This window comes from Gadus chalcogrammus, chromosome 6 (genome assembly GCF_026213295.1).
Source record: "Gadus chalcogrammus isolate NIFS_2021 chromosome 6, NIFS_Gcha_1.0, whole genome shotgun sequence".
Lineage (NCBI taxonomy): Eukaryota > Metazoa > Chordata > Actinopteri > Gadiformes > Gadidae > Gadus > Gadus chalcogrammus.
In genome coordinates this window covers 4461128-4479377 of record NC_079417.1, presented here as the reverse complement: position 1 = coordinate 4479377, position 18250 = coordinate 4461128, and the positions used below count along the sequence as shown (strand labels likewise).

General features: G+C 45.1%; 1 protein-coding gene across 7 annotated transcripts in view; it reads right to left on the bottom strand.

Moving 5' to 3' along the window:
* Window positions 1-18250, bottom strand: part of smarca2 (SWI/SNF related, matrix associated, actin dependent regulator of chromatin, subfamily a, member 2) — a 58326-nt gene that overhangs the window by 15700 nt on the left and 24376 nt on the right. For 5 of the 7 annotated variants that reach the window (XM_056593236.1, XM_056593235.1, XM_056593239.1 and 2 more), the window contains exons 18-29: window positions 16585-16651; window positions 16382-16492; window positions 15273-15515; window positions 13109-13222; window positions 11703-11807; window positions 11071-11157; window positions 10386-10432; window positions 7627-7793; window positions 5548-5711; window positions 4446-4730; window positions 3568-3645; window positions 2027-2245 (exon numbers count right to left, since the gene is read on the bottom strand). In XM_056593236.1, coding sequence (XP_056449211.1) covers window positions 2027-2245; window positions 3568-3645; window positions 4446-4730; window positions 5548-5711; window positions 7627-7793; window positions 10386-10432; window positions 11071-11157; window positions 11703-11807; window positions 13109-13222; window positions 15273-15515; window positions 16382-16492; window positions 16585-16651 — 1687 coding nt within the window. The remainder of the gene's footprint in view (window positions 1-2026; window positions 2246-3567; window positions 3646-4445; window positions 4731-5547; window positions 5712-7626; window positions 7794-10385; window positions 10433-11070; window positions 11158-11702; window positions 11808-13108; window positions 13223-15272; window positions 15516-16381; window positions 16493-16584; window positions 16652-18250) is intronic. The other 2 variants (XM_056593240.1, XM_056593241.1) reach the window with 1 other exon arrangement.

Sequence of the window (18250 nt, the reverse complement as noted above, 5' to 3'; positions counted from 1 at the left end):
TGTTTAATTAGGACACAGGTGCGATGTAGCCTGCCAATGCCTGGCTGTCACCTCCAAGGGGATCAGCTGGGAGGACTGGATCGTGCTGAAAAAGTAGGCTAAAATCAAAGAATATTAATTGATGGATTCATCATTTGTGTACTAGTGCTGCTCTGCTCTGTTCCAAGGCTTGCTTAGCATAATGGCTGTCGACTTCTGGTCGGTTGGGTCGATGGGTTGGGTCGATGTGCACTTCTTAGATCATATTCTCTTTGATCTGACAATCGCTGGTGTGACTTTCATCAGGATGAAAACTGAATTATTATTTTCGGGGCAGGCAGGACAGATGCAGACAGATGTGTTTTATTTTGGACTGACGGGTTCCATTGATTCTCTGTCAAAGTTCGTGTCAAACGCTTGATGGGCTTGGAGTTTGAACATATCAGAACTGGCACCGTTACACGAATCGCAGTGCCATCCATTGGGACCAATTGTTTCACACACAGATCAAACACACACTCTAACCTTCCGCTGTCTGTTGTCAATATACTACAGAGCCGGCCTTGGGCCAGGGGTGGATCTGAAACCCACTGACCTTCTCTCAACAGCACGTACGTGGTATTTATGCTAGCAGGTAGAGTAGAATGCACAGAGGTTCAATTAATTTTAAGATTTTGCGCAGATTTTCTATATTATTCCTAATGTTTATCAAACGCACACATTTTCAAAAAACGAAATGTGCTCTAAGGAAATCTATAGGATGGTAACAATTGTGTGATCTCGGTACTTCCATCACCAAAAATACTAGAATATCACATACCTGCAAACTCTTAAAGGTTGAAAAAGGTGACAACCTTAACCGTTGTAGGGGTGTCTAAGGGCATCCCCCCAGACACATTTTGCTATTTTAACATGTAAGTTAAGCATTTTGGTGTACTCCCAGAAGAAAATAAAGGGAAAAGACAACATTATCTTATGGTAAAAATGGCACATTTATTAACCCATAACCCATATTTAGCCTACTATATAGGCTAATGCCTATTGCACTTCATTTTTTGCAAAAAGAAAGCCTAGATAAAGGAACGCAGACTCGAGGCTATTGGACTACTGTAATGGTCTTTTTACTGCGGGCCAAATATATAGGCGGGCCAAAAGCATTGCTGTTTTACCGACCGGATAAGGCAAGAGTCTTATCTATTGGTTAGCGCCACTGGTCTGGATACGTCAGCCCTTGTATTCTTCTGATTGGTCGTAGTGTTATCCAATGTGTGTTATCCAGTGATATTTTCAAATGCATGCTTGGTGCCGCCCCTCGAGTTGGGCCATTTTCAATACTCGTTGCCAGACCCTACAGCTTTCTAGATGTGGGTCTGGATTTCCAGGCTAAGCCTCCCTCAATTTACTTCATAAAAATGACGCAATGATGATAACAATTGTTACAATGTCAAAATTTTTCCGGTATCAGCTGATACCGGAAAGAAAATTGGCCGATACCGATACAAGCAAATATCGGCCGATATATCGGTCGATCACTAGTTTGTATGTCTCTCGCGCACAAACGTTATGTTGGTCTGGACTTATATGATATACGTAAGGGATAATGTGGTACAGAACACCTGACATCATTGGGAAAATAAGCCCCGACAGGGAGGCGTCTTGCTTCGCCCTGAATGGTATTATTTTCGATAATGACCGGCGACGTTCTACACATTATCCCGCTTATTACACGACCCCTTGCCACATCGAAACAATATCTACACACGGTGTGTCTTTTTACAATTAGGCCTACCATTCGTATTGTTGATCAGCAGAGATATAGTCCACCATATATATAGTCCGCCATCTATATAGTAAGGGCAAACTATTGCTTACTTTTACTTAAAATTAGATTTTATTGCATGGCGATGTTTCAATGTGAAGCACTTTGAGTCTGCCTCTTGTATGAAAAGCGCTTTGTAAACAAAGTGGCCTTGCCTATAAAACGTTAAAAAATCACCAAGACGCCGGAATTCAAAATGTCCGCCCACTAATGCAACCGAGCCGTTACCCGTAGCCACTGCTTCTCGGTGAGGGCGTCGCTGTAGTCCACGTCGCGGCGGCTGCGCGAGCCCCGGCCAAACATCTTCTCCTCCTCCTCCTCGTAGGTGAGCCGCTCCACCTCCGCCTCGTCCTTGATCACCCAGGAGGGCAGCTCGTCCTCCTCCATTAGGCGGGGCTTCCTCTTGGGGTTCCTCGCCTCCTCCCGCCTCCGGTCCATGTCCATGCGCTGGGGGGAGGGTGAGGGGGGGGGGGGTAGGAGGATTGACACCAGCCGCTTGGTTTCAATAGAGTGTGATGTGGTGAAAAGGAGCACGATAGACAGCAGCACTCTAGACCGGTGATTCCCAACCAGGGGTACCTTAGGGCAGTGGTCACCAACCTATGGTTCGCGACCCGGTACCCATTGGTTGGGGGCCGCTGCCTAAAGGGGCTACGTCGCAGGAAAATGGTATGTAAAACTTCTCAAATCCCCTTTTTTCTGTTGAAGATGGTTCTGTTCGGGGCTTACAACATTTCTGTGTTATTTTTGGACAAAACTTTTGGAAATGCTACTGCTACTTCCGGCTGAAAAGGCTTTTCCAGAGTTTTCTATGGGCTAAGCGCCCTTCCTCAAGCCGTGGGTGGGACGTGGGTTTTGACAATGCCCCTCACATCTGCCTCTATGGAACCCAATGTGTCTGCTTCTTCTAAAAAGACACTCCGATTCAACTCCTTGAAACTCAACATCCGAAGGATCCGTCTTTGACAATTTGACAATGATTTCATTCAACTATGTTTTTGTAATTTTTTTGTAATTTCTTTATTTGTATTTTATATTAAGTGTGTGGCTGAGGTTTAGACCAGAAATTGAAAAGCGTCTCACCTTCTTTAATTTGAAAACTGCAAGGTCAATCCAATCATAACATGACCACAAAGGACTACCGGCAAATATTAGTTTGAATGAAAACATTTGTGGTTTGGCTTTGAGGAAGGGCTACTATCTGAGCCGAAACATCAACCATCTGCTATTGACGTGGGGGTACATATACATATACATGTACATGTATATATATATATACATGTATGGACAGTGGCAGACTCAGACTGTTGGAAGGGCAGGGGCGAAAAAATAAAAAGGCAACCCCCGGTTGCCCCCCGATCGGAGTCTGCCACTGTGTATGGAGATATTTGAAGGCCACAAACACAGATGCTTCAGAAAGGCCACGGCAGAGTGCTCTGTAGAACAGCTCCAAGCGCTTGCAGGTCAAAGTTTGGTTGGTCACAATTTTGTGACCAATTTAACAGCATTTTTTCCACTGTTCGACCCCTTAAGGGGACAGGGGCCAAGCTGTCAGGATTGCTTTATTTTCGGAAGAAACAATTATACTGCCGCCACCGCCAAATCTGACATTTTGTGTGGCAATGCACGACCGAAGAACACCCCGAAACAGGGCGCATCAAAAGAAAGGAGCTGTCGTAAACAGCTGTTTACAAATTTGAAATATTATAAAACAAACATTTTCCTGAAGTAAAAAATAAAAAACAAATAATAAATAAATAATTCCTCACCATGAAGAGTTCAAACTCGTCTTCATTCCGGGCTATCATCTGGTTCAGCGTTTCATCATCTGGCACCTCGTCTTCCTCCTGGTTAAACGAAGACCCATACATCCCAACATCAGAGGAGGCACCCACCTTATGCGACTGGCATACGCTCTTAACATGCATAGCTCCAGTGGAAGTACAAACAAGAACAAACCGTCGTATCCGGGTTGGCACGGGAATCTGTTCAGACGAATTACACACACAGATTACAGCCGAACTACAACTTCTGAAGCAACTGCTCTTATCTCGCCTTGTCTGATGATGCTTTCTTGATTGCATGGCAGACAAAGGCCGCGGCCAAAACACCCTAGAGTACTCCCATCTACTTCAATCTCAAGCCTTTGAAGGTATAACTCACTTTCCCTCTCTCGTCTCTCTGCCACCCACCCCCCCCCTCCCTCCCTCAATCTTCCTCCCTTCCTGTTGCCCTTTCCTTGCTCCCACCCACGCCTTCTCTCCCCCCCCCCCCCTTCTCATTCACTCCCCTCCCCTCCCAACTCCCTCCAATCCCATTCACTCCTACCCCATCACCCCCCTCCCTATCTCCTTCCTTTCCCATTCACTCCCCTCCCCATCCTCCTCTCTCTCTCCCTTCCCATTCACCCCCTCTCCTCCCAGCTCCCTCCCTTCCCATTCCACCTCCCCCCCCCGCCCCCCCTCGCGATCTCGTCAGATCAAGTCACATCCCAAACGTCAACCAGGCTCATAACCCCCACATACGTCAAGACACCAAACGTCAACCAGGCTAATAACCCCCACACACGTCAGACACCAAAAGACACCCAGGCTAATAAGCCCCACACACGTCAGACACCAAAAGACACCCAGGCTAATAACTCAACGTAGACTGGTAGAGGATCTCCCTCCTGGCTGCTGTTCTCTTTCCTCCTGCCGATCACCTCGTTCTGCTCCTCGTGCTCCAGGATGGCCTGGAGGAACACGCGGCGCTCCTGCCCCGAGGACTTCTGGTCGAACATGCCCGCCTGGATGACCTTCTGGTCCACGTTGAGCTTGTACTTGGCCGCCGCCAGGATCTTCTCCTCCACGCTGTTGACCGAGCAGAGGCGCAGCACGCGCACCTCGTTCTTCTGGCCGATGCGGTGGGCGCGGTCCTGGGCCTGCAGGTCCTGGTGACGCGGGGGGGAAAAGAGCTTTGGATGTCTCTCAGGTCATCATCATGCCAACGTGATTCATACAGCACTGGTTGTTGTGTGCTACAAAGAGCTTAGGGTGCTGGAGGTAGGATTAGTGGGGTGTAAAGCAAGAGCAGAACGTCAGCACGATTTTTCAGCTAACCAATAAAAAAATGTCCCCAGGCGCCCTCCCTACATATCTCAGCCATTAAAACAATTATTTTCATTGACAGATTTGTGGGATCAATCACTGAAGACATGAACCGATGAGCCCGTCTCAAATCGACCCACTCCAATAATAGCTCCTTAATCTTCCCGATGGCTCAACATCAGTTAAAATCATTTCTTTCAAATGAATTTGTGCAATGTTTCCTAGTTATTAGGGTGGACTAGGGAATAAAAGTACTTTGGATTCCTCTTTCTGGAAGCTCGTCCCAAGGTTTAGTATTCTGTGTTCAGGGCCGGTGTCAAAACCATATACAGGCCTCCGGGGTGGGCACACATAGCTGCAAGAGGATGAGATCCATCTAGCTAGGGTGAGGGTTTCATGTACTCCTGATTACGTCTTCGAGCCTGCCGAAAAATCTGCACATTGATCTCGGGGATAAACTAGAGGGGGGATTTACGAGAGGAAAGGGTCAGGGGATTAAACAGTGGCTAGACCGGTGAAACTGATCAAATCAGCAGAAAAAATAACAACTTGATTCAAACGCCCATTGTCTGGACCGGAGTTTCAGATGGAATAAAGAACCGCTTGTCAGAAGCACTTTGAAAGAGACAAACATGGGGGGAAGGGACAGCGTATCTTTACCTGGTGGGGGTTCCAGTCACTGTCGAAGATGACCACGGTGTCGGCCGCTTGCAGGTTGAGCCCCAGACCCCCGGCCCGCGTGCTCAGCAGGAAGATGAAGAACTGAGAGCCCTTCTCGTTGAATTTCTTAAGCAGCTCGGCGCGATCCTCAGACTTTGTGGTTCCTGCAATGACAGAGCAGCTTGAGGTGTCCCCGGCACAATGTGCGACGGTTAAGCGATAAGAACTGCTTTGTTCGCGTCAACGTGTGGAGCTCCCTTGTAATGAAAGATCAGGAGGGGAGTGGGTGGTCCGGAATACAAAGTGAGCGTCCAGGACTCGGGGAGACAGGAACGTTTTGGAGTCAGCAGGAGCAAATTTGAACAGACAGGATATCCTGTGGCGCATTATGCTTTTCTAGTGCCTATTATATATATCATTTTTTTTATGTACATTATAATAAATACAACGATATGTGTTGCGCTACCGTTGTTGGTGTGTTTAGAACCAATGGAGCCGGAAAATGCAGCGGATTTCTTGACTTAATTACAGTGGAACAAGGATTCACGCGCCTCGTTCAACCTACCGAAGTTCTCCCATGTGACCCCCCTCTTCCGGGACCTCCACTGGCTCCCTGTAGTAGCTCGCATCAAATTTAAGATGATGGTACTGGCATACAAGGCAGTCGATGGAACTGCCCCTGCCTACCTCCAAGCATTGCTAAAGCCACACACCCCAGCTCGATCCCTCCGCTCAACTACCTCAGCTGGACGTCTGGAACCGCCATCGCTAAGAGCTAGCAAAGGCCGTTCAGCAAAGTCACAACTTTTCTCGGTTTTGGGACCTCAGTGGTGGAACGAGCTCCCTGCCGCTCTCAGGACCGCAGAGTCGCTCACTATCTTCCGAAAAAGATCATGGCTATCATGGCTGTAACACAGGGAATTGGTTGGCCTAGCGATTATTGTACTTGCAATTGGTTCTATGAACATCCTTTCTGTACCGACAGCGATATATTGATGCACTTCTTATGACAAATGTACTTATTGTAAGACGCTTTGGATAAAAGCGTCTGCTAAATGCCCTAAATGTAAATGTAAATTCAAAGATCAGCTCTAAACAACGTCTGAACAGATCTCTGAAATGAGATTACGTGGGCGCACTAATTATCCATTAGCAAGCTTACGTTACACCTAATGTTCGCCTAACACAGAGTTCACGTTGTCATTACAACATGAGGAAGTCAAATCAGCGCCATGTGTTATTGACTTGAGTGAGTCAATACACTGAAACAAACATTGGTATTTGCAACACTCCTCAATGCTATCTCTTTTCAGGCACAGCAGAGTTGAACACACGTTTTTTTTTTGGTTTTGTTTTTTTAATTAATTTTGAGACAGCTTCCAGCATCTCACCGAACAGGGAATCTTTTCCTTGATTGGTATTGGGAATTCACCTGGCCTTCATTTACAGGGGGATGAAATGCAACACTCCTCAATGGCAGAGAAACAGAGGGAGTGAGGGAGGGGAAACTTCCAAGCGTGCTTCAGGGAAGAATATATCGGTTTCAGTTACATATTGCGGATATTTACTTCAAATTAGATGATCGTACGAGTGAAGATCCATCGGGAAAACAAGGCCCTGTTCTTGGGACTTTAAAGAAAATATATACCGTACATTATATTTTTGATGGTCGTTTTTGTGCCTTTTAAAGAGCCCAAGATTAGCTACCGTAGTTTACCCAGTGAGCCTGTTAACCAAATTCAGCTACCACTGATCACTTTGAAGCTTAATGTCACACAGTAATATTGACCCAGGGATATAGATAAGAACCGATAAGAAGCCAAGACAACACGAGCAAAACAAAATCGAAAAGCAATTAAAACCGAACACACAAAGCCTTCATGTGATTGACCTTGGAAGCCTCAGGCTGAGAACCACAGGAGGCCGATGCAGTTAACATCTAGACAAGACCGACTCACCGGTGGGGATCGATCCTTTCAATGCCATCTTGTGGCATATTAAAAACAAAACAACAACAAGAATATTCCCAAGTCGGATAACAGTGTTAACCGGGCCATGTGTGTGTCATGTGATGCTTACCGTCAAGGCGTAAGTAGGTGAAGTTGCGGTAGGCGAAATAGTCCTCCATGATGGTCATAAGAGTGGTCATCTGGCAGAAGAGCAGCACTCTGTGTTGTGTGGCCTCCAGCTTGGGTAGGATGCGGTCCAGCAACTCAAACTTCCCCGAGGCTCGGTAGAGGTCTGGCCTGGAAAAAACACCATGATTTATTTTTCATTTTAATTTGTTTAATCTCTTTTTTAATGTTCACGATGAGAACATTACTGTCCTGTGCTTTCTCCTGAGGCACCCACATTCTCCTGCATGGATTCATAAAGAACTTGTAATCTTATCTTGTATCTAATTTCATCCTCCACCAAGTTAATAAAGGGTAAGTGCCTCAATGTACAGGGTTTACATTGTTTTATAGACCTTCAATTATTGTTATATTTTAATCTAAATAAGAGCACTTTATTTAAAGAGCATGATGAAACCCCCGTACAGAGGAATAAAGTGAAAACAAATCTTGTTTTAGGAAATGACGCAATAAGGAACTAAAAGAGCCTAATCAAGAAAAAATTAATAAACGCTTTCCTCAGCGGTAAGTCTGATATATTTTTTTAAAATGCAGAACCAAGTTTGCTCCTTTCCCCTTGCCTGTCTAAGCATCACAAAAAGCCAACTACATCATATTCCAGTTACGGAGATGTCAATCAAATACCACCTACACACCCACACCCACATATACATAGAGCATCACAGCATCATGCCACTCATCCTACACACGGTGCGTCCATAGCTTCTGTCTCCAGGAGACTACTGTCTACCACTTAGCCATAGTGTCTGCCGGGCATGGAGGGTTCCTGGGTTATTATTTCCCATCGCCGACATCATAGAAAGGGTAAAACAAGTGTGTCTGTTGAGACCTTTCGCCGCGGGTTCGCCCACCTCCTCCGGCCCCCTCTTGTTACCAAATTGCCAAGTTGTCTCTCTTGGCAGTTGATGGCTGAATCCCCAGCGAACAGTTTGGTTCGTCTTCATATGGATATATAGGTACAAGTATTGTTCACTATGCTCAGACCTTATGATGGGTATTCATATCAAAAATAAATAAAAAGAGAAATCACCCAAGGCTGAGCAAGAATGTGGGGGGTTACTTTTAATTAGGGCTGGGCGATTTGGCCTAAAAATAAAAATCAAGATATTTTCAAACTAAAGGAAGATTTTGATTAAAGCTACATTTTTCAATATATATATATAGTTTGGTCCATAGTTTGCAACATCTTGCTGAAGCCCTTTTTTCTACTGTATAAATGGGGAACATATATTTTGCGATGTATTATGTCAGCTGTTGATAATGCTGCTGCCAAGGTGACCTGCTTTTTAAGCAGGCTTGAGATGGTATCTGCATCTTATGGTGTTTCACACACCTGCATGCGTCTGCAGCTGGGCTGGAATAAGTTTGCTGTGTTCCCCATAGACGTGTTTGGAAAAGCTGGTATGGAAAGCCAAATATTGAAAAAATGGACATGCTGTCTACGCGAGGAGAACCTGTAGTTAATGGTTAAAGGTCCCATGGCATGCCACCAGGTGTGGTGTGATTAACCGCTACAAGCCGTTTTGGAAATCTGCCCCTTACTCTAGGTGGACACGCCCACATCACAGGTGGGCGTGTCCACCTAGATTTGTGACGGATAGATGAGCAACATTTGCTACAGTCCACTGGGTAGGCTGGTAGAATGATTTATCCAGCATACATCTAGGTCAGTGGTTCTCAACCTTTTTTGAGCAAACGCCCCCCTGACCTTACCCTGATCCTCTGACGCCCCCCCCCCCCCTCCCCCCCAATAAAAAAATTAAAATAAACTAACAACCCCACTCACACTCGTGTTATATTGCTTAAAGTTGTCAATGCATCGTTTTTCATTGATTTTGCGTTGGTCACTAATAGCAATGAATGCCCTCTGAGTCGGTTTTGGTGCAAAATATATAAAAATATTCATGACATGCACACCTCTGATTGGCTAACAGCACTGTCCATCATTGTAATAAACCCAATTAAACTTCCAGAGCGACAGGGGGGGGGGATTGAGAGAGAGAGAGAGAGAGAGAGAGAGAGAGAGAGAGAGAGAGAGAGAGAGAGAGAGAGAGAGAGAGAGAGAGAGAGAGAGAGAGAGAGAGAGAGAGAGAGAGAGAGAGAGAGAGAGAGAGAGAGAGAGAGAGAGAGAGAGAGAGAGAGAGAGAGAGAGAGAGAGAGAGAGAGAGAGAGAGAGAGAGAGAGATATTGGCCAAGAAAGAAGAGTGGAGGAAGAAATGGTTGTATTGAACATTCATTCACCGTGACCGCGGTGCGGGCACTCCCACTGCGAGTTCACTTGCTCTTTAAGGCCAAAAAAATCTGCAGTCATTTCTAAATCATGGTTTTGCCGTTCAGCCATTTCACAAATAGAAGGAAAGTAAAAATGATAAATATTAAACGAAATATAACAAATCGCCCAGTCCTACATTTAATCATTCTATTCTACATCATTCAAATTTAGGCGGAGGGGAGCTCCATACACTACACATTATCCCGCACGATGAAGCCATCTAACGCTAAGAGCTAACCTCTATCCTTGGGGTGTTTAGTATTCTTCATATTAAACACCCTCATTTGTTTTATTGCAAAGATTGCCTCATTTCGTAAATCCATGTTTTGCACTTCTCTTTCCTAACTGGAGGACGATTTGGAAGCCTTTTTGTTTATGCTGAAAGGTGTTTTATTTTCAAGCTAAAAAAACTTGGGAGAACGATAACGCACCCGCTGATGACGCCGTTGGGATAGCCCAGGTGTTCAGCAAACGATTCCTGAAAGAGAGAACAAAATGTTAGCGCCACATTCATTTATTATTGTGTGTACAAAACTACTGTCAGACCGCTATGTCAAAAAAACCTGTGAACTAATAACCTTACTATAGCATCCTCCATTATGCTTTTCTGTTCCATTGGTAGTAGTTTGATTATAGCTGATAGAAATAGTACATTTTAAAAGATTTGTAAGTAAAAGGCAAGAAAATGTCACACAGCTGGAGGTTGGATTGGCCAATATAGGGTTATTTATCATTTTCATTATTTTATTTTATTTTGTGACAATGTTTCTATGTGAAGCACATTGAGTCTGCTTCGTGCATGAAAAGTGCTAGATTAATAAAGGTGCCTTGCCATTAGGATTGTATAAGTACGGACCATTTTCCCTTGGCGGCCTCTTGGTTCTAAACCAACAACAATCAGTGCTTTCTGCATAAGCCTTACCATTTTAGACCTCCACTGAGATCATCTCGACGTTTAGAATAGTCAATCAGACCATCGACCCGATAACTTTTAAATCAATGTCGAGTCGTAACTCATTAAATATTTCTCGACAAAGAAATCCATATCGGCATGTACCGCAATTTGCATGGTCTGCTTCTCCTAAACGAACCACTTAATGAGCATCATGGGCTGACCTCAATGTGGGGAAACATATACGGATGGTTGCAGATCTTCTTCAGCTGCATGATCGTGTTCATCAAGGTCTTCGCTCCTCCTTTGCCCTGTGGGGAAATTCAAAAGGTATCACATGGTAACCTTTTTAACAATGCTGCTGCCACACTCCACCTAGGTGGCTTTTACTTTTGAGTATAATGACACGGAGCAGGAGGTGACAGGGTACATGCTGCCATGTAGGAGATCTCCCTGTGTGAGTGTGCTGATGGCTGGTTTAACCTAACCAGTGTGCATTATTCAATGCTACCTCACCCCTAAGCCTGACCATTCTGACTCATCCGCACACACTGCAGTATAAACCATCAGCCTAAAATACACAGTGCCCCGGTTGGTTTTAAATGGTAGGCGCTGTTGAGATACAGCATAGTTGTGTTTGTTTACACTGACTCATGATGAGATGAGAAAGCGTTTCGGAAGCTGCTATGGTATATAAGTACGGGATATATTGGGAATAAGTCATAGATAATTGGACATTTTGACAATTCTGTTATAATAAAAGTTATCATAATAAATCACAGAGCAAGCACACAATAACTCTCAATTCAATCCTGCGATTTTCCTTTTTCTAGCCTCATAAAGAAGGGGAGTTTACCTTTTTGTCTTTTTCAGAACCATCAGTGAGGAGGATGCCTCTCTGCATGTGCCGGTAGAGAACCTTCTGGATTGCGGACATGTCGCATTTGACAACATACTCCACCTGGGCCGAAGGAAATGAGAAAGATAATGTGCATCCTCGGCGGAGAATGAAAAACACCCGGCAAAGAGGAAAGCAATGGAAAATGCATGCTTAAGAGAGATTGAATGGACAGGAAAGAAAATAAGCATTTAGAAGACCTCAGACAGATACATTATAGCTCTACCGTTTCAGGGGCACTTTTTCAAATGAGACAACAGAGTACTACAGAAACATCCATCACATAGATTACAAAGGTAATCAATAGATAGTCAATATCTTAAATTACAGACATTAGAACTGTATGGACGAAATACTAACAAAAACAAAAATGGCTGAGCCTGTGACTTACTGTAATAGTATAGAATAATACAATATAATACAGCGTGTCTCCTTTGCACTCCATGAACGATTGAAGATCCCTCAAGGTTGTCATTCCTCTCTGCATGACTGTGGTCACATGCGATGATTTCGTGCACAGATTGTAAACGGTGGGATGAAAGCACAAGGAGCTCAACGGGACTGAGATCAGTGCTGTCATGTATCGGGTGACATTAAGTGCGGTGTGATGGCGCCTTGCCCTATGGGTGGTGTCCACCCGAGTCTCACTAAACTGCAGTGATGAAAGGGTACATTTTGTTGACAGCCACGTTCTTATAGGGAGGTCGTTTCAAATCGAGATGGGGGTGTATATTGAGAAGAAAAACACACAACTGCGCCGTTCCGTTGACAACAAATAAACAGGCTGGCTTCATGGGTTTACAATGCTTATGCAACGATTGTCAATCCTCTTTTAAAAATTGCCAAAAATACTGGGCTCACATCCTCTACAGTCTAGTCTGGATTAATTCATATTGAGACTACGTAGTATATTTGCACCAGACTCCCGGCTGCTGTTGCCTAATTTGTAATCTTGGATCCACCCACTGTGTTACAGCAGAACTTCGGGGGGCTGACAGCACAGAGCCTGGGCCCGAGACCAACAACTGCCCAGCCGCGGCGGATGACTCAAGCCTATTTTCCTGTTTGGTTACCGGGGTATGCTACCGAAGAAAACTGATTTGCGAGTGGATGCAATGGGACAAAGTACATTTCCCCATTGGCCTTTCTACACGCTGTCTATTTACATCCCAGCTCACTATTGCTGGACAGGTTTGTGCTCGCCAATTATGCACTTACAGATTCATATCCGATACGACAGGCCATTTGGGAGTTGCTAAAAAAATATGTTTGTTTTGGTCGAATGCGTACGAATGACAAACAATTTCTACATTCTAATGCAATTCAGAGTCTGATGTTTCTTTCTGACGCGGGCGGGGTCCCACCTTCTCCGGCAGCTGCGACTCCACCTCCTTCTTCAGTCGGCGGAGCAGGAAGGGGCGGAGCACCTTGTGCAAGCGGCGGATGATCAGTATGGTCTCCTCCTCGTTCAGGTCCACCTGCGAGGAGGCGATCACACGCATCATCACAGGCACTAGGACTTTTTTTTCACTATTTACATTTATTCGGGCATCGCAGTGGAAGGTACATAGGATGAAAAATCGAACTAGAATAAAAACTACAGATATATACGGAAAAGATGTCCATCTGCACAACAAGAGAAGAAATCTTTTAACATATTTCTAAAGTAGTGGTAGTACATAATATACATAATTATGCCAAAGAGAAATCCGATTTCCCTTCTCAAAGGGAAAAAGCCTGGAAGGACACCAAGCAATGTGACAATATCAAGTGACAAATGGAATGGTCCAAATCTGGGGCGTTTAATTAATCCTGAGTGAGTTGCTAATTATAGCACTGTGCACACAATATTTAATCTGCCCTTAATCAGGCTAAACCATATTACAAAGGCTTTTCGCTCGAGACACTGATTATAAACATTAAAATCACCAGTTCTTGAAACCATACACGCATTTAGAAACAATAACATCATTAGTATCTCAATAACTTAATACACATCCTAGTGGGCTTAGTTAATATGCATCTGGCATTGCACATGTGCTGGCTGCCATTGTGACTATTCACTTTCTTCTACGCATTATGTTCAAACATGAAGTGATGGGTAAAAATAAGACATCCTTGACTCACATTTGTTTGAATATGGAGATTTCCCCAGATATTTCCCCTTTTGATGGCATAATCATTCAGAACATTTGATGATTCAGACAGTTCAATCTGTATTAGCTAGAGCTCAAATTGATCTCCTACAACTCTCTGATTCATGGCTGGGAAATCTAAATAATCAATGTTTTTTCTCCCCGCACACTTATTCTGAATCGTCATTCCACCGAAACAAGCCTGTTCCTCAAAACAAAATCGATATCATCTTCCCATTTCCCCCCAAAATAATTGGCTGTGTTCAGACCCAAGTAGCCGAGGAAGGAAGAACATTCTCCATTACAATCCCTGCGGACAGTTAAACAGGCCGCAGGGGACTGTGGTACACACCCCCTAACCGCTTGAAACCCGTCAACAGTTACTTAGGTTTTTGGAGCAATAGATCGGGAGACCATTCCACCCACTCTGTTTACCAGCGCCGGCATTGAGACGGCAAACGGAGAATCACACACTATAGCGGGATGCAGCGGCCGCATCATAAATCAATGTTTAGGAGTAAACATGGCAGGTGGTCGTCTGTCATCGAATCGTGAAGAGCGAGTGCGGTGTTGCATGGCCAAGAGGGATACCCGCCTGTGTATGAATGTATGACCAGGAAAGCTGATCATCACAGAACATTATCGCCTCCTCAGTAAAGGAATAATAAGTAGTGCCGTTGTGCGGCAGTATGTCTTTGGCGATGATCTGTCGCGGGGGATGAGAACAGCTGTGGATAATCTCACTGATTACGATGGCTTTACAAACGACACAGAATACTTTTTCCCAAACCTGAATGTGATTTGAGAATCTGGCACCGCCGCCACTCATGGCAGAGGCTGCAACCATTCAGGAGCAGCACAGAGGGGCTTCCCCCCACCCCGGTCGATAAAGGACGGGGAATGTTATGCTAATGTAGCCAGATCGAGGGATTGATTAGCAAGATGCAGCAGCCCGTTAAATGTCAGTTGGGGAAGAGATGTGATCCATGGCTGAATATAATAGGACATATTATTTGATAATATAATATATTATGTTGTGTTCATAGAAAATCCATCAAACCAGCAAAGTGTTTTCCTTAACCAAAAAGCTAACAACAAAATATCATCAACAATAGGCACATGATCACAAATGTTAACATTATAACAACGACAGACATTATCAGTTGCTTGACTTCAGTCAGAGCACTGTTCCTCCTACAACACTGCGGGAGAAACGCAAAATAATGTTCTTGAATTGTAGTCTTAACGGAAGGGAAAAATACAAACAGCCTCACTGCAATCCCACTCTGTGTGCTCTGCTCTACCATAACAATATCAATCCATTACCCTTTTTATTGGGCTGCGCTACAAACACTAACCAAAGCTTTTGGGTCCGTCGCCTGCAGCCACTTACCCTCTCTCCGGTCATGGCGAACGGGGCGTTGAACCACTGCTCAAAGGTGTTGCAGCTCTTGAAGATGGTGGGCAGCAGGAAGTTGAGCAGCGCCCAGAGCTCGGGCAGCTTGTTCTGCAGCGGCGTGCCCGTGAGCAGGAGCCGCCGGGGGGCCACGTAGTGGGTGTTCAGCACCTGGGTCAGCTTGCAGTGGTGGTTCTTCATGCGGTGGCCCTCGTCCACGATCATGTACTTCCACCGGATCTGGAGGGGTGGATGGGGGGAGACGGGTGGGGGGGATGGATGGAGGAAGAGGGGTGGAGGAAGAGGGGTGGAGGAGGAGGGGTGTAGGGATGGATGATGGAAGCGGGGGGGGGGGGGGGGGGGGAGTTAGGTGCTTCCAAACGCTTCAATTTTCCAGCAGCCTGCGTTGTCCCTGGGTATTAAGTGTGTTGGAGTCTATATTGTACTGATAAAGGCCAGGCACAAACAAACTAACGAGGTTCCCACCACACATGCACATAAGCAAACACGCACAATCGCACACACACACACAACCACACCAACTAAGTTCCCAGCGTACACACGCACCAGCACACAGTCACAATCTCAAGCAAACACCCAATTACACAACTACACAAACTAAGTTCCCAGCACAAACATATACACAATCTCTCGCACACAGGCACAACCCCACAAAACAAGTTCCAAGCACACACACGCACCAGCACACACGCACAATCCCATGCACACGCTCACACATACAACCCCACAAACTAAGTTCCCAGCACAAACATCTGCACAATAACCCGCACACACACACACACACAACCATACAAACTAAGTTCCAAGCACATAACGGCACGAGCACAAACGCACAATCCCACGCACGCACACACCCACACAAACTGAGTACCAAGCACACACGCACGCCCGAGCATGCACGCCAACACGCCAAGCTCCATTGAGTCTGGTCATGAAGGTGGCCATATCAGAGACAGGGGTCTGGGCCGTGTATGGATTATTCAGACATAAAAGGAAGAATTTACAAAATCTGTGATGCAAACTGAACAAAAAGCCCAAAGCAAGGTTTGGGATATAAAAGGATGGCCGATCTTTGATCTCTTTACCTTGGCGAGTATCTGCTTGTCCTTGATGATGTATTCATACGTGGTGAGGAGAACATTAAACTTTCCACTGCGGAGCTGGGGCACCATTCCTCTCCGCAAGCCGGGGCTACCCTGGTGTCCGACGTGACCGCAACAGAAGGCAAGGGTGAGAGGATGAAACGCAGAAAATCAAAAAGAGAATAGTGGAAAAGAGCGTTTCTTACCTTATAGGAAATCTTAACCACAGAGGGTGACCACTTGTCCAGCTCGTAAACCCAGTTGGATAAGGTACTGGATAGAAAGAAAATCAAAGAGAACAAATTAAAATCGTTCCAAAATGAAGGTCACACATATTTAGCAGACAGTGGGGCTGGGAGTGAGGGAGGGAAGCAGAAAGACGAGCCTGCAACACAACCTCAATATTCCTCAAGTCTGCCGACACAGCCTCAAAGAGCTTTCGCCCATTCAGATATAATTTGCCAAATAAGTGTCAGAGACAAACCCTTTTCTTGCAGGGGCTGGCAGTTCATTAACCTGAGCCAACGGAGGTGGATGGTATCCAGTCGCATTCGAAAGGGTGACAGCTCTGTGCACAGGAGCTCCGGGGACGGATTGATCCTTCATCCATTAACTCTCATTACAGGCCCTCGACTATGGACTTCCTGCGCCAGCCCACTTTAACGATCCATTGTGTAAATTACATCCAGCGCTGCACTGTAGGGATATGAGCTGTGTGCAGAGCTCTGTTCCGGCAACGCTTTTCAATGACTCAGTATGGTTGAAGAGAGGGGTGTGTGTGTGTGTGTGTGTGTGTGTGTGTGTGTGTGTGTGTGTGTGTGTGTGTGTGTGTGTGTGTGTGTGTGTGTGTGTGTGTGTGTGTGTGTGTGTGTGTGTGTGTGTGTGTGTGTGTGTGTGTGTGTGTGTGTGTGTGTGTGTGTGTGTGTGTGTGTGTTAGTCAAAGTCAAGTAGGGTACACATTGTAATTGTATAGCACTCAATCACAAAGGCCTTCAATTCTTAAAACGCGTTAACCTAAGATCCTCACTGGTTTAAGCCTACTGTCAAAAATGAATGGTTATCCCTAAGGTCTTTAAGTGATTTGTCATGGGGAAAGGTGGACTACTTAAACTTTTTTACTACTACTGCTAAACTTTTCTTCATCAATTCTTAAGTGGATGGTCAGAGTGATAAATGAAACTCTGGAGGAACACCTAGAGACTTTACTTTAGGCGCCTAATCTACCATTGAATTAAATAAAACACAGGAACTGATAAATGGCTGATAATTACGACAGAATAAAGAGCAACAAGAATTTCAAGTTAAAGTTCAACGCCGACAGTTTGTCTTGTATGTGTTCACACGTTGTCCTTCCTCTTCCTCTTAGACCCCCACACTTTGGTGTGCTGTTTCAGACTTGGCTGCAGGGCTTTTATCCTCTATGCCAATGAGCTATGGCTACATTGAAAAAGCGACATGGCTCACATGCAATTAGGTATGAATATTGGTTTAGAGCTAATGGTAAGTCATAAGACCGGAAAAACAAATTGCTTGTTATTCAATTCAACACCATACAATAAATATAATAAATGTATGTGACCGGGAACACTAACTGAGTGGACCATTCATATATGTTGATTTCTGCTTCTTGAGATGCACTGAATCACTGAACATCCAATCACAACCGATCTGTGTGTCGTAGCGGCTCCCAGACCCGCAGGTATAGACCATTACCTGTCTTCAGTCTTCTGCGTAAAGAAAAAATAATAATGGTGTGCTTAGCAATGCAAAGCGTGCCCTGCCAGACTTCAAGCTCTTTGTTAAGCCCGGAGCTAATGAGCCAAGCCACAGCAGATGATTAAATTAACGAAACGAGGAAAGCAAATTCTTTCC